Source organism: Mastomys coucha, unplaced genomic scaffold, assembly GCF_008632895.1.
Source record: "Mastomys coucha isolate ucsf_1 unplaced genomic scaffold, UCSF_Mcou_1 pScaffold9, whole genome shotgun sequence".
Taxonomy (NCBI): domain Eukaryota; kingdom Metazoa; phylum Chordata; class Mammalia; order Rodentia; family Muridae; genus Mastomys; species Mastomys coucha.
The window spans coordinates 88,884,960-88,901,673 of NW_022196915.1; the positions used below are offsets into that span (position 1 = coordinate 88,884,960).

General features: G+C 38.4%; 1 protein-coding gene across 10 annotated transcripts in view; it reads left to right on the top strand.

Annotated features, from left to right (window-relative positions):
- Scel (sciellin) overlaps nucleotides 1-15,119 on the top strand; it is a 102,671-nt gene extending 87,552 nt beyond the window's left edge. For all 10 annotated transcript variants that reach the window (XM_031361340.1, XM_031361339.1, XM_031361342.1 and 7 more), the window contains 7 exons: nucleotides 1,652-1,714; nucleotides 4,609-4,701; nucleotides 5,640-5,711; nucleotides 7,993-8,067; nucleotides 10,625-10,733; nucleotides 12,699-12,801; nucleotides 14,160-15,119. In XM_031361340.1, coding sequence (XP_031217200.1) covers nucleotides 1,652-1,714; nucleotides 4,609-4,701; nucleotides 5,640-5,711; nucleotides 7,993-8,067; nucleotides 10,625-10,733; nucleotides 12,699-12,801; nucleotides 14,160-14,176 — 532 coding nt within the window. In that variant the 3' untranslated portion in view covers nucleotides 14,177-15,119. The remainder of the gene's footprint in view (nucleotides 1-1,651; nucleotides 1,715-4,608; nucleotides 4,702-5,639; nucleotides 5,712-7,992; nucleotides 8,068-10,624; nucleotides 10,734-12,698; nucleotides 12,802-14,159) is intronic.
- The last annotated feature ends 1,595 nt before the right edge of the window (nucleotides 15,120-16,714 follow it).

Consider the following 16,714-nt stretch of genomic DNA (forward strand, 5'->3'; position numbering starts at 1 on the left):
CTAATTTACATAGTTTATCAATTATGAATGGCTTGAATATTATATGGGAAGTATCAAATCCCTCTCCACATAAACAGAAGGATACTTTATTGAATTTTGCATCCTAATAACATTAGTTTTGTGAGTGGGAATCTGTATGTTCATTCTTTGAAAAGACTTTTAGGAACTGGAGTTATTCCAAAGACATGAAAATTTTAGGCCTGAAACAAAGATGAAGAAATCCCTCAAGACTGGAATCAATACCTCGCTCTTACATCACCACATTGTATTAACTGTTACTCATTTATACTGGCTTTGTTCACGGCTTAATCATGGTGCAAGACTTGTGTTTTCCTCACCAAAACCTTGTGTAGGATTCTGGGAGCTTCATTTACAAAATGAAATCTAAGGAATTACGTTCCGAAGGAAGTAAGACAGGAAATGGGCTTCACTTGCTCTGATTCTGAAGCAAAGCTCCTTGGTTCGCGTTGTGACAAAGACTTTTTCAAATTCATGAAAACAGCAAGCAAGATCATTAATATCACGTTAATATGCAAATGACTAATTCATCACAACATTCCAGAGGGCCCTATGAACCATAGAAGGTGTAATATCGTGAGACAAGCTACTATTTAAGCATCTTATCGTCGCTTTTACCCTCCACTTTGTGAACTTCTTACTCCGTTGTTGGGCTGAGCGTTTATATTTCTGCAATGCAAGAGTGGAAGTGAATTCTCTGGCTAAAACATCCAAGCACGTGTTTCATGTAGGCAGGCAGGATGTTCAGTTTCCGCTCTTGGTTCTTTTGTAAGTTAGTTCGCTGGCGTTGGGGGATTCCTTCATTCTTTCCAAGCTTCAGATGCTGGCCCTGCGAGATCTCCTGAGATCAGAATGCGATAGGACACATGAAAGGGTGTTTAGTGCTTCAGTGCACACCTATTGCTCATTCAGTGTGAGCTGAATGCTGTTTTAAAACAAAAATATCCACTTTACATCCGGATCACTGACCCCCCCCCCCCCCCCCCCCGACTGCTTCCCACCCCATAAGTCTGTCCACCCATCCCCTCTTCCCTTCTCCTCTGAGAGGGTGGGGACCCCCCTGTATCCCCCAGCCTTGACACATCAAGTCTCTGCAGGGCTAGGCGTATTCTCTTCCACTGAGGCCAGACTAGGCAGTCCAGTTAGGGGAACGGACACCCACAGTCAGGTAACAGCTTTAGGGATAGCCCCCGCTACAGTCACTGGTGGACCGACATGGAGACTGAACCACCAACCGAAGAGCCTACAGGGCTTGGACCGAGGCCCTGGCACATGTGTAGCAGCTGTACAGCTGAACACTTTTAAGATCGGATTTCCCAAGCTTTCTAAAGAGTGATTTCTCTCTCACTTATAAAATCTGCACTCATTTAAATGATAAGAGAATCAAACCCAGCATTGCTAAGCAAGGTGCTGTCTAGCCTTCTAAGCCATACCTTCATATTTATCCACAAGGTTATGGATTAAGTAGTTCAATGTCCAACTTCCAGTCTCCTAAACACTTATAAACTAAAAATGACTATGTAGAAGATGATGTACTGGTTTTTTACTCATTGTAATATTTTCTTATTTTCTACAAACGTATTGTAAAATTACCTATACACATATACTGTGTTTTTGTTTTTGTTTTCATTAGAGACCAGGACCTAGAAAACTTGACTGAAGTCAATTCTCATGTGTCTGAAGAGAAGAATGGGAGGTAAGATTATTTGTAATTTGCTTTATTTCTTAGGAGTTCCAAATATACCTGAGTAATTGCTTAAAAGATTTTCTAGGGGGTTTTGAATTGCTTTAGGACATTTAAATATATACACTGTCCAAATTAGCAAAGTTACAACATCAAATGCTTAATAATTAACACAGAAAAATTAACAGTGTTCTAATTGTGTTGGAATTTCTCATTCCTGTCACTCAGTCCTGTTACTTGGTTTAAAAGTTGTCATGAAACTTCCAAGCCCTTGACTTGGGTTGCGAGGGTTCATTTTTCTCACTGTTGCTTGGTAGGTTAGAGAAGGAAGTACTCAGGACTGGCTTCCTTGGAGGAAACCTGTTCCAAAGCACACACCAAGTTCTCATTGTCACGAAGCAATCTCATTGAGGTTCCTTTGTACAACAGAATAGAAGGCATTAAGAAGAGTGTCAGGTTATAAACTTTACCTCATTATTACACAATGGTTAAATTAGGGAGGAGTGGATAACTTCTTCATGTGTATGTATCAATGCTCCTAGTTATGTATGAAGGACTCAAAAAATACTCATTTCCCTTTTTTTAACCTTCCCATGGTGCCTCTGCCTTTTTTTTTTTAAAGCTTCTGTGATTGTGTAAGAAATAATATTGTTGGTATTTTTTGCAGAGAATAGAATGACTAGGGAAAGAGGAGCTGGCTCACTATCCCTAGACTGTCTGAAAAATGCCCTTGACCCTGACAGAGCTTATGTTTCTCTGGTTCTCCAGATCATTTGTATCTTGTTGTGACCCCACTGGAGTCTCTGGCTGAATGAGAGAGGGAAATGTTTAGTGGGATCTGCAGCTCCTACAAACACATCCACATTTGGGAGTTGCATAGGACTTGACCAACCTCATTCAAACATTATTTGGAAGTGGTCAATGTTATGAAAACAATCTGAGTGGCTAAATGCAGTTCAGGAGCTTTCCATTTAAGTTGATTTAAGAGCTGTTCCATTTTCTGTCCATAAAACACGGCTTTGCAGGAAGGATTGCTTGGAGATTGGAGCCTCGATGTATGAATTTTAGGGAACGAGATTCATTTGAGAACAGTAATGTTTACAGATTATTGACTACTCCTGTGTGTACATTTTACAAACTGGTGATGTTTTAAGTTTCCATGTCTAAAGACAATGCAAATGCACTTGAATGCGACTCATAGCCTTCCTCTTTGAAGCTATGCATTTCTTAAGTTAAACTTTACAGTGTGTATCATGTCATTTGGATAGAATTAATATTTACTTATTGGTGCCAGAGTTTGAAACCAGGGTTTCTGAGTTCTAAGAAAGTCCTAAATTTGAATATTCTTTTACAGTTCCGAGCTAAGTTTATTATACTTGGGATGACCTAGCCTAATAATCTCTCAAGAAAACTTATGATCGTATTGATCCCACCCTTTCACTATGTACTATACCTTGAAAATTTACTCAACAAACATTTCTCTTAAAGCAAGACAGTTAAAGATAAATGCAAAGTAATTTATCCTAGATGAATACACAATATGTTCTTTACAAGCACAATTCCCCACAAACTTTTATTGACATAGAAATGTGTACACACATTTAGAATCACATGAATGTAATAGCTTTAAATGTATGATATTACAGCCTGATGCATTTAAAATAAAAAAAATCACACACCTTTGTAAAGTTTTGAACAAAATGGAGAGAAAAGTCATGCTATTCTCAATTCATAGCTTCATACTTATAAATTTTAGTGTATATTTATCCAAGGCTAAATTTTGTTTTGTTTTGCTTTTATTTTGTTTTTGAGACAGGGTTTCCCTGTGTAGCCCTGGCTGTCCTGGAACTCACTCTGTAGTCCAGGCTGGCTTCAAACTCAGAAATCCACTTGCCTCTGCCTCCTAAGTGCTGGGATTAAAGGCGTATGCCACCATTGACAGGCCAAGGCTAAATTTTTTAATAGTTTAAAATCTAAGATAGTTTCAGGTACATTCTTCTAATATTTTTATTTTATTAGTTTTATTGAGTGTGTGTGTGTATCAGAGATGATCTACTAATAATTTTCCTCTTTAAAAGTTATATGGACCAAGATGAGAGAGATAGCTCAGTAGTTCATAGCATGTACTGTTCTTGCAAAGTACCAGAGTTCAAGTCTCAGTACCTCTGGATAGCTCAGAGCTGCCTATTATTCTAGCTCCAGAGGGATTGCTGTCTCTGGCTTCTGTGGGTACAAGCACACAAATGCACAAACCTACTCACAAACAATGCGTCTGAAAATAAGGCTTAATGAACATCTGAACTCTGCTGAAGGTTCCCACGTCTTTGCTCTTGAAACTTACCAACATAGAAGAGGAAAAAAAATGCTACAATTTTCATTATTTTTTTTTAATTGAGATTTTCCTCCATTCCATGGGAGAAATTGAATGTGCTTATGCTCTGTTAAACATGGCGACATTTTTAGACCAGCAGAAATCTAGGTCAGACCTCTGCAGTCTACCTTTCATTAAAGAAAACTGGGAACTAAAATGTCTCCAAGCAGCCCACCCCTGCGTCATCCATTAAGGTGATGAACTCTTAGATATGTGGTACCAGGAACATTTTTTCTAAATGGCACCGCTGTTGTGAAAATGATCGAGGGACCAAATTTCAATGGATTTTCTCCTTGATGAAAATACATTCTGTCATGGCATTGGCTAATATGGCCTGTGTCTGTGGATTATTCTTGAAAGTAAGACAGTGATTTCTGTAGAGCCAGAGGAGCCAGTAAAGCAGACTATGCATTCTGTATGTATCTGTGCAGAAACCAGGTAGACGTAAAGAAATACTGTCCACCAAGTGACCCTTTAATAGAGCAAAATCACTTGTGACATTGATTTTGAATGCCAAACACGTTTGCTTTTGCAGGCTAGATGGACAAGCCAATGGATTGACTAACAGTCTACACAAGGGGGCCACAAGAACCTCAGTCTATTCTTATGAAGCCAGAAACAGCGTCAGGTACTATAGACAATTACAAAATCAATGACCGCACGATCCCTGTGTTTATTTATCTATAAGCAAGCTAATCGCGTCTTTTAAGCCTGGGATTTTCTATATGTAACTACCCTTACATCAGAGTGTTGAGTCAGCAACTCAGTGATTGCTGGAACATATGTAGAAGAACTAAATGTAGTTGTTGCTTTAAACAGAACATGATTGTGGCACCGATGGCAACAACTTCTTTTAGCCATTTATTTATTTTATTTTGTGTGTATATGTATGTACCTGAGTCTATGTAGGTGCATCACATATATTCTGGTGTCTACAGAGTCTATAAATGATCAGATCCCCTGGAACTGAAATTAGCAGTGACTGGGAACCACCCAATGTAGGTGCTGGGAACTGAACCTGGGCCCCCTGCAAGAATAAGTGTTTTACCTATTGAATTATTTCTCCAACTTGATGGTATTCACATTCTTGAACTATATCTGTCTGAATGTAGCATTAAATCTGAGGTTTAAATAGTCAAAGTCCACTTTTAACTTAAGGTTTATGTGGGAAATATAAGACTTAGAAATGAATGGAGCATTAGAGAAATAGACACTGACGTATAGTGTACATGGATCATTTGGACGATCTTCATGCTCTAAGGTGATTTACTGCATCATTAATTTTCACAATAATCCCAAAGAAGGACAAGACAGTGGATGTTTATAACTAAATGGGAGAGGTGGCAAATTCTGCAGGAGTTGGTTAATGACACTCGAACATTTTCATTTGACAGTTGGGTTAGAAGGAATATACATATATATATAAATATATATGTGTATATGTATATACACACATATATATGTTGCCTTTGCAAATATAATCTTTTGCATTAAATTATAATTGTTTTGTTTTTTTTTGTCCTCACAAGTAACATTTCAACATGAAGCTAAATGGTTTAATTGCAGCTCCAGTTCTGGAACCAAGAATGCTGGGCCCAAGGACACTGTAGTTTATACAAGGACATATGTGGAGAACAGGTAACAGGAAAGTGCTTAAGAAAGCTCACTTCCTTCTACAGCTGTGAGATGGTCGGTGCCACACAAGAGGTACTGCCATTTCAGGGCGTGCTTTTCTTCATAGAGAAGATAGACTACTATAAGTTCTACACATATAATATTTTATGTTGTTCCCAGGAATTAGGTGATGAATGGCTCATGGTTATTGTATGGGTCTCAAAAATAATTCAGATACCTAATGAGTAAGTGATAGGATTACTAATCAAACATCCACACATAAAGTATATGACTATTTGGTATAATAATTTTTTTTTTAATTTGAGTTACCTTAATTCAGAGGCTAATTCACTATTTACTTCCAATCTGAAGCATAAAGTCTATTTTCAGGTTGACATACCATGGCCTAAATTACACAGTATCAACATCCCATGAAACTGTCTGCTTAGAATGACGGATATTGACAAAAGTGTCCACAAAGGTCATGGATTCACAACACATTTAGTTGTCAAGAAGTCTAAAAATGAGAACTGGCCTAATTACAGGGTAACACAGTAGCAAAGTGCACAAATGTAGACATACGTGACATAGGCAGACATGACACTCGTGAGTCCAGATTACAAAGCCCAGGACCACAGTTGAGGGAAGTCTTCTGGGTGCATGGCGGTCCCAAAGGCAACTCAATGCCTCTTTGGCTCAAATCATGTCTAACTAACACACACAACTCCTAAAGTAACTTTTTTCCTAATTATAATATCGCTCTATCGTGGCTTCATGATAGTAATCCCTACCATATTTTAATTAAACTAAAAGATAAAACATGTGAGAGAAAGGCAATAAGTAGTTATTGATTCTGAAAGAAACTGACACAGATGAATAGGATGAGAATCATAGACAGTAAAAACAAGAAATGAATTGTTGGCAAGTGGGATAAAAGGAACAAGCTTTTTCTTTATAGTTACATAGTAATCTGTTTCCATGTGTTGGTAACCCTGTGGGACAGCACATCCATATATTTCCCTTTCTGAAGAAATGTCTCATTTAAACAAAAGCCACCAACCATGATATCAACTTATAAGAAACAGTAAATCTCTAGAATTAAGCATAGTCTACTAAACACTATTGCCAGATTTTTTTTTTACTTATGAAATTGTTGACTTATAATCGTTGACTAAACCATATTTGAATAATTTAACCATGTTGGCTACAGTTTACTTTTATAAACCACTGTATCTATGTTATAGGTGTATACAGGCAGCAATTGTCACATGTAGTTTCTGGGTTGGCTTCAACAGTCGCACTTCAGACCTGTCACAAGTGAAACTTACTTGGCCCCACCCTAGACCCAAAGAATCAGAAACTCAGCCATTGGATCCTGGCTATCTGTGTTTTTACACACTCAACATGTTTTTGATGCAAATGTATGTTTGAGAGCTGTAACTATAAAAGATAATACTGCATCATGTCAGATCAATAATCTGTAGGGTAGAATATTCCGAAACGATGGGTTTGCAATTGTTAGTTAACCTAATGTGACAGTGCTGGCCCTCAAATATCTCCAGCGTTCTTGAAATCTACATGGACAGCACAGTTAAAGTGTGAAGTCTCTGGAGTTAGGTTTGGGATTGAGTTATTGTTTGTCATTTACTAACCTGACAGCCTTGGCAAGGTGCTCAAGTGCGTATGCACCTGTGTGCGTGCAGGTGTGCTGGTATTTATTTAGGTTAGGTCTTACTCACTTAAATTCCTTAATTGGTTAATTTCTGTAGTGCTGAGAATTGAACTTTGGGCTTTACACATACCAAGGAAATTCTTTACTACTGAACTGTCTCTCCAGCCATCTTATTTAATTTTCATTTTGAGACGGGATCTTGCTTGTTTGTCCAGGTTGGCTTTGAGCACACTAGTCTAGGCAGACCTTGAACTTATGATTTTCCTGACTCATCCTCCAAAGCAGGTGGGATTGCAGGCCCGTGGCTCTAGACTTGCAGGCTTTATTTTAAGCGAATAAGTGAGTACAGTACAGACCATGTGAAAATGGTGCTGTCTCTATTGTTTTTACTCAGACTTTGTCTCAGCCTGCTCGGTTCCTCTTGGTGGCATGTTGACTTGCTGGGGCTTTTGTGTCATTACTTCTACAGATTAGAAAATTAAAGGTGTAAGGACACCATCTCTGTTTTCAATAGTACAAATAATATAATAATAGTGTTAGAAAATGTGTGTTTTCTAACCTGTGTGGAGGCAATGACATCAATACTAGAAAAAATGTTCTGATTCTCACATGTCCCTCTATGTCCATTTTCAGTAAGTCACCAAAGGATGGATATCAGGAAAATATCTCAGGAAAATATATACAAACTGTTTATTCAACTTCAGATAGGTGAGTATGCTGGATATGTACACATGTATACACACAAACATGTGCACACACTTTAATGTGATTTGTATATTTCTCACTTTCCTTTTTTTTTGGTGGTGGTTTTGCTTGGTAGACAGGCAGGAAACTGTTAGGAATAGACACAAAGAGACCACAGTACAGTTCTGCATTCAGAAGCCCACTTCCTAGCTGCTGTCTGGTTTTTATGTATGTTATTATAAAAGACCTTTCTGTGCCTTCCAAACTGCTTCTCTGGCCACCCCTTTCCTGCCGGTGATTCCCTGGGGTCCCCAGCCTGCAACATTATAAACACCTGTGCTTCACTGCTTCACTAGACTGCCCCGATCCCTTCCCTCTTGTGGTTTTCCAAGAGGAGGTGCATGGATTTACTGGCCCAACACATTCTGGACTTTCACTCAGTTCCTAGAAGGATTGGGATGAGTAGACATCTAATATGGATTACTGGCCCCAGCCCAGGCCTTTTCTTCTAGGGAGTCTCATTGTTTCACCTTCATGGGGCCCCTAGATAATCCTCAGGAGGGAGGGCTTGCAGATCTCCAGGGAAGTCAGCAAACATCACTAGCATTCCAACCCAACTTCTACAAACAGCTGTTAAGCAAGAACATGTTCTTCCACTGTTAGGATTTTGCTAGCAGGGGCTGCAAACATGACTGTCTGGAGTCAGGACACACCTCAGTTTTAGCTGTAGCTTCAGCTCCTAATGCAGTGCTTAGAACCTAACAGACACACAGCAAGTGATACTTGAAAATATAAACTTACATCCCACTTGCTAAGAGAAATACAGTTAGAGCTGTCATTTCTCTGTTGGCATTCCATGGCCAGTGCAAAGAAACATCTCATGGGAAGAGGCCATTTCTTCCTTCTTTGTATTTCTGGCCCATTATCAGTGATATAGAAATGCTATTCTCTGTGCTTCGGGTCTTAAGTGAGAGGTTTTGTTATATACATATCACATACAATATGCATATACACACACGTACTCATACACAAACATATGGACAATTTATAGGGAAATATTTGCCAGGCATAAATGGGTAAGCAGTTGTAAAATGAATTAAAAGTTGCAAATATTTATAAATATACATATATAAACCACTATGTAATTTGCACATGTATATATGTATCACTGTATAATTTACATATATACATCTTTATATACCTATATGTGTGTATGTAGTGATTAGGATAATCTAATTAGAAGAACTGAAAACAGACAAGCTTTATCCACTCTTAACGCCTTTCCTCCCTACTTTCTTTTCCCCCCAACTCCCTTTTGTCTGCTTGCACTCTTGATCTGCCACCGGACAGAAGAGCAGTGCCTGGGCAAGCACCTCTGCATCAAGCTGCTCAGATCTACTCGCTGGATGCTGGACGCGTGCAAGTGGCAGCTCACTTGCTGTTCCTTGTCCCCGTGCGAGCTGCAGCTCAGTGTCCCTGTGCGAGCGGCAGCTCACATGCTGTTTGTTTTGTGTCCCCGTTTTCTTTTCTATAAAGTGACACACAAATACAAATCTTGGCCTCTCAGGATGAACTGAGTGTTTATAGTAAAGCACATGGACGCATCGTATGTATATGAGTATGGTCCATACGTGTATTCTTTACATGTGCAATCAGTCATCCAAACAGCCCTCGGTAGCATAAGAGAATACAGGGATGCGGATCCTAACAAAGTTAATGTCTGCATGTACTGTATAAGTACTGCCTATTTTCATTTCATTACCTTTTTACGTATCCTATTCTGGATACTTTGGCCCTGCATATAATCATGCCATAAAACCAGAAAAATCTGCTGGGAGCTGTTGAAGACAATTCTAAGACCTTTCAAAAGGAAAAGGGTCTTTACTTAAGGTGCTGGCTTGATTTCAGATTTTTTGACTCCGTCAATTTTACCTATAGTTCATTTGTTGTTGAAGATTAAGTGTCTAAAATAAGTGAGAAAAGCCACTTTTTCCCTCATCAAATGTGTGGCAGGGTCCTTTCTTCCTTCCTTTAGAGGATAAATTAATTTTGTCATGATCCACAACCCCCTAATGATCCGCATCCCGTATCCTACTTCCTACCAAGGTACCACGACCACTGTTGGTAGGACTCTGACTGTACAGATTCATCATTTGTGAGTTTATAAATAAATCTCCAAATGGAGTTCTATTTGGGGCTTACTGAATGTTTTCAGAAATGAAAATTTGCATTAATCTGCTGTCTAATTTCCCTATGCAGTGTATAGAAAGATATATGTAAACTCGTTAAAATGATCTTCCAGCTTCAAGGAATGCGTCTGATCTAGTTTAACTGGGAACCTGCACATCTTTTTCTGCCCTCGTTCTTAATTGCTGGTAAATTAATCACGCGAGGCTTTTCCTGGGTGTTGTCTTCTTGACATTGTTACAGAACTGCTCCCATTATGAGAATAAGTAAAAAGCATGTTTTGTGGTGTCCGGATGATTCCTAAAGCTCCATCAGGATCAACACCTTCTAATGTGACTTTAGAGGAAACACACCTGGCCCTACACGATGGTTCTTAATTATATTGTCACTACAGGTCTGTCATCGAAAGAGACATGTGCACTTACTGCCGCAAGCCCTTGGGGGTGGAAACCAAGATGATTTTAGATGAATTGCAGATCTGTTGCCATTCCACCTGCTTTAAGGTAAGCACATGTTCACTTCCTGTTACTGAGTGTAAGGAAGGTGGCCCAACACCAAGGAAAATGCATCTATTGAAGGGCTTAGAATGAAGCCAAAGCTTTAAAAGCTCTGTAATCCGCATTAGTAACACGCTGCTCAAGTGTCCCTAGGTGTTCTGCAGCTTCACCCTCAAAGGTCTATACTGACTCTCCTGGCTTTACGATGAGAATTTGTTCCTCACACGTCTCTTAGGAGACTTAGGTCTGTGGAAGAGATACACATTTATCATCCTTAAGTTTCTGTTACTTTTTAATAAACAGTGCGTTGCATCATGTGTATAAGGAAGTCACACAGGGACAATAAACTGTTGAACATGAAGCCAGCAGTTCTCTTGGCGTGAGATCAGGACTTCACAGGGATGTGAGCAGTCTGCTGTTGAGCCCATGGTCCACTGGGGCTGAACAAGTAGCAGGAATGTTCAATAGCAAACACTTCCAAGTTTCGTTTCGCTCAGCTCCTTCTCACCTGGGGTTGTGTGTTGTGCCTGTCCACACTTGTCTCAGTGCGATTGCGTGAGCTCTGCACTGGGTGTCTGAAGATCTCAGCTCTGCCTCTGCGCTTCAGTACGGTGGCCAGTGGATTCGGGCAGTCAAATGACAACAGCCTTGGTTTCCTTAGCTAGAAGATAGATCTTTGACAAGGATATGGTTCTCAAATTGGTTGCAAGTTATAATCATAAAGACTGATTAAGGGGGGGGGAGAATGGCTGAGAATACTCGGACAGAAAATTTAAGATTTCAGAGATTATTTTTGGACACTGGTTGTTTTAGAAGCTCCTTAGATTTATCTTCTATGCACCCAATGTGAAAAGCTCTTGCCTAAGTCCTTTCTCGTGGTGGGATTCTATGGTAGATTCAAATTATGTATTTTAGCCAAATAGATGTACGACTGTGTCCATTGGTGGCTTGTCTACCAATTACCTAGCAATCAAAACCATGGCACATTATTTTAATATAAAATCACATATCCAGGCTGGCAGGATGGCTCAGTGTGTGTATCACCTGCAGCCAATCCGAGGACCTAAGTGTGATCCTTAGAAACCACGTTCTAGAAGGAAAAAACGAATTCCCACATGTTGTTTACTGTCTCTTGAGTCTCATGGCACACGTGGTTCCAGTAAATAAATAAATAGATAAATAGGCAAATGAAACCACAGCACAATATAGGATTATAAAAGTATAACCTGAAAATGAAGCAATTGTTCGATTATAAGATGAAAGTATTCCTAGTTGCAAAATAAACTCCATTAAATAAAAGTATATACCTTTAAATTTTTAAATTTAGTGTGCACAAAATTTTCTAAAATTTGAAAATAGGAATAGCTTTCATCTATTGTATTTTATGTACTTCGTTTCCATTTGACGTATTAGAGATTGTGACAGACGAAAATAGTCACGCTCAGAGGGAAAGACAAATTGTTCTACAGCCAGTGTAACAGAGAGCCACTTAAACTAGTTTAAATGTTTAATAAAAGAATCAAAGACAATTTGCTTTAGTGATTCATCTTGGAATGATGAACCAACCAGCATTTTTTAAATCTGGCCAATCAGCAGCTATGCGTAAGAACAATGGAGGTACAGTTCACAACGCCCTCCCGCACCCCTGTGGGATCAGTGATCTGTTAGGTTCAGCAAGTTGTGCCTGAGTCACACAGCTCTCCCTTGTGGAAGCAAAGGATAAATACAAATCTGTTTTGTTGTTTGAGGCATTGGATAGTTATTGTGTGCTTGGCATAGCCAATTTGTGAAACATTCTGTTTGCTCCATTGCGTAGAAAACGTCGCTGGTCAAGACACCGGAACTAGACCTGCACATAGCAGGAAAGCTGTGGAGAGTTCTAAGGAGGGTCTCAGAACCGGAGGGCTTTCTGCCCCTGTTCCCTTGAGGAGACACTCTCAGACTCTAATGAACTTGTGTTGTTTTCCTTAGTGTGAAATATGCAAACAGCCTTTGGAGAATTTACAGGCAGGGGACAGTATTTGGATTTACAGACAGACAATACACTGTGAGCCCTGCTACTCTAAAGTGATGGGTAAGTATTGTGCTCTGAACCGCAAGCATTCTTACACTGGCAACTATGGAGTATTGCTAAATATGAAGTATTTCAATAGAATTCAAAACTTTATTAATTATAACTAATGAAAAAGTAAGCAGCAGATAAGCTGTGGCAGTATTTTGTTTAATGATATAAATTCATCAGTATAAATTATACTATTTTTTTCGTATCAGTCATAAAGCAGTGTAAACAAAAGGACCATTTATTTTATATGATTTTCCAGTTTGTGAAACAGAAATATTTTTCTGATTAAGTGATTATTCAAGTTGAATCATTTCTGTGGATGGCCTTTGGTATTTTCACTTGAAAATACAATTAAATATAGTTATAATTACAATCCATGCCTTTTAATGGTACTTTTACCTGAAATAGTTAATTTTTATGTTAAAATTAGCATTTTTAAACATTACAAGACCACATGTTACTGTAACTTAGACTCATAATTAGCATCAGTGAGGGGCAAGCAAGATGTTATGGGTATGCATTTTTTAACTAAGCATGAGAAATTTAAGTGCTGAGCTAAAACACATGCAGAATAGGTCTGGAAAATAAAATCTTATAAAATTTAATTGATTGTTACAAGCGAATACATTCAATTTATTTTTAGATTCAACAGTAAGTAGAACAAGAAAAACAAATCGCTATTGAAAGGACAGTCCAGAGTCTCCATGTTTAGAGGGTCTTTCTTCCTGACGACGTTGGTGTAGTAAATGAAATGATTTGGGATTTCTCCATAGGATCAAAAGCACAGACGTTAATGACAGTCTCATGAGCTTAATGAGCTACTGGGAGGCTATATCTGGAAAAATATCCAGAAACCCACATTCCATCAGTCTTCAGAAACCTTTACAAGAATAAGCTTAACTATGTTTGTTCTTTTCCTGCCTCTCTGCTTTCCCCAGATTGTTTCTCACACCCGCTTTTCACGTTGCTTTTGCAGTTCTAACCAGTCTGATATTCTACCTGATTCTGAGTGTGTGTAGGGTGCTTCCAAACTTTCACTCATGAGAGTCCCTGACTTGATGGATGGGGCCTGCTTCTCAAAGACTCGCAAGTCTGCGAGTCTTCCCCTGTGTCTTTGTACACTCGGTAGTAATCCTTTTTAAAATCATATTCAGAAGCTCTGCCTTAACTTGATTCTTAACTATGCACACTCAGTGTGTGGCACTTCATGTTTGATCGAAGGCAGTGTGAAGAATTCAGGACTAGAAGGAATGATAGGATGCTTCATCCAGTCTTATCCCCCGGGAGAATGATGGTGGTTTTTCTAATTTTAATTGTGGATTTATTTGCATATTAACTTATGTGACTAACTTTGTTTTCTGAATTTTCAGCAAAATGGATTCAATAATGCCAACTCATAGAAATGAAGATGAACACCTTCACTGAGGGATTTAAAGCTACATTTTAAGAATCGGTAATCTAGAAGAAATCTGCATTGAATATCTCTTGTATCAAAAACAACAGTTTTGTGGTTGCACAAATAATCTAATTACTTTGCAGAAGGTCACATACATGAAAAGAATCATCTGGTATCTGGCAAGGTTTAGTGATAAAAAAATCTACATAGTTCTAGTCACCAAAGCCAACGACAGTGAGCGTTCTCATCCCCGAGCAGGCATTCCTGCTCCTGTTTGGCTGTCCATACTGGTTTCCATTGTAACCAAGTTCCTCATCTTCCTAACTACATTTAAGGTAATACTTTACATTAGAGCATTATTGACACCCTGACAATAGACTGCTGGAAACAAGGTATACTTCCTTTTTCTACAAAAGAGAACGCACATAGAGATTTTCTTATAAACTTCTGGTTCAAGATACCAATGTTCCAAGTTGTTTGGACCATAGAAAATCACTTAAAGTTTCCAGACTTTCTGCGATATTATCTGTGACACCAGAGATATTTGACAAAATGATTTCTATGTTCCCCCTTTGCTTTTCTTATCCTCTGAATCTAAAAGAGATTTGAGTTTCCTGTTTAGAAACATGTTGGTATATTTGTTAGCTATATTGGGACATATAAATAATTTCACCTAAGTGTCATCCTTCAGTTTATCACAGGCATAGATTTTGAGGACTATTCTTAAAACTGAAATCAATAGCTCTATGGGTGATAGGTAAAATCAGATAACATGTAATTTGTTAAACTTTCTTTGCATGTATTTCAAAATCTGGGTGATCAAATAATCTGAGAAGTAATAGCTATGTATTGCAAACATGTTATGTATGCTCGTGTTATAAACAGTGTATGTTTACAGAAGGCTCACAACAATAAAATAAACTGTCCATTTCTGTATTGTTTGCATATCATTCATTAACATTGTTTTTTGCCAATTATACTGAGCACAAGTTATATTCTGTGCTATGAGACTTAATTTATTTTTTAACTGCTTAAAATATAACTTTTATTTTGGAAGAATTCTTTTGTTACCAGGCAGTGGTGGTGCACGCCTTTAATCCCAGCACTTGGGAGGCAGAGGCAGGTGGATTTCTGAGTTCGAGGCCAGCCTGGTCGACAGAGTGAGTTCCAGGACAGCCAAGGCTATACAGAGAAACCCTGTCTAAAAAAAAAAAAAATAAAAAATAAAAAAAAAGATGTTGGAAATTAAATACTCATACAAGAAATTATTATTATTGCTAACATCAAAAAATTGAACATATAAAGTATGTGATAGTCCCATAGCAAGTATTTCCTGAAGGAAGAGTGACTAGGCTGAGCTGAGATGTAGAATTCCTGGGAACTTGTAAGCAGTTGTGAATAAACAAACTAGGGAAATTAAATATGACTGCATGATTAGCAAAGTGATAAATTTAAATAATTATTCTCCTGTGTAATAATTTAATGCATCTGTTCCTCTTAGACACTGGTCCACAAAGTGTTAAACACATAGTGCTTATCAAAATTCAGCAGTGTATAATTGTCCTGTGGGGAGGGAGCCAGAAAAAACAATTAATAATAATTTGATATTCATTAATTCACGCTTGATGAGAAGCAGTGGTAATTGAGCCATATGTTTTATTGTTCTTTTATTACATGCTATCAGAGTGGATCAAAAGAAATCATTTTCTTAGAGTTGAAACTGACTGCAGAAAGCAAGGCTTAAATCGCCCTCGTCTGCCTTATAAAGTACATTAACATTTCAATGCCTTGGTAGTAATTAAAAATCATCTGAATATCATTTAAGAATATAAAAATCTGAAGAGAACACATTTCTCACTTCTCTGCAGCAGTTTATGGACACTTTCTTGCACAATGATGTATTAAACTAAGCCAGAGGCTGTTAGAGAAACAATGTACACACACGATCAGAGAGACAAAGGTTTCTGATTCACTGAGACTTCTCCATTCTGTCTGAGGATTTCCTCACTGTCTAAATGACAGAGTCTTTTTTTCCTTAACAATTTGGGAGATTTTGTTATTTTTATCATCAATTAATCATGATATGACTGGCATACTGCTCTTGAACAAGATTACCAAATCACCAATACCAGGCCCTGAATTCTGATGTAAATTTTTAAAAACTCCCCATAAGAAATATAATGGTTCTATCAGGGCAGCTTTTTGTGTGTGTGCATATGTGATGTGTGTCCAGCTATATATGCGTGTACACGTGTGTGGAGTCAGAGATAGTTGACTTTGGATTTCTTGCTCAGGTGGCGTTCCTCCTCTTTCATTGAACCGGGAGCTCACTGGTTCTTCTTAGCTATCCAGCTGCCTTCAGGGTTGGTCCCATTACTGCTCTCCCAGCACAGGCCTTACAGGCATAAAACACCATGCCTCGATTTCATATGAAGGGCTGCGAATCAGACTTGGATTCTCATTCCTGTGTGGTGAACGCCGCCATCACCCATCCATTCTGCCATTAACCACATAACTGACAAAGCCATG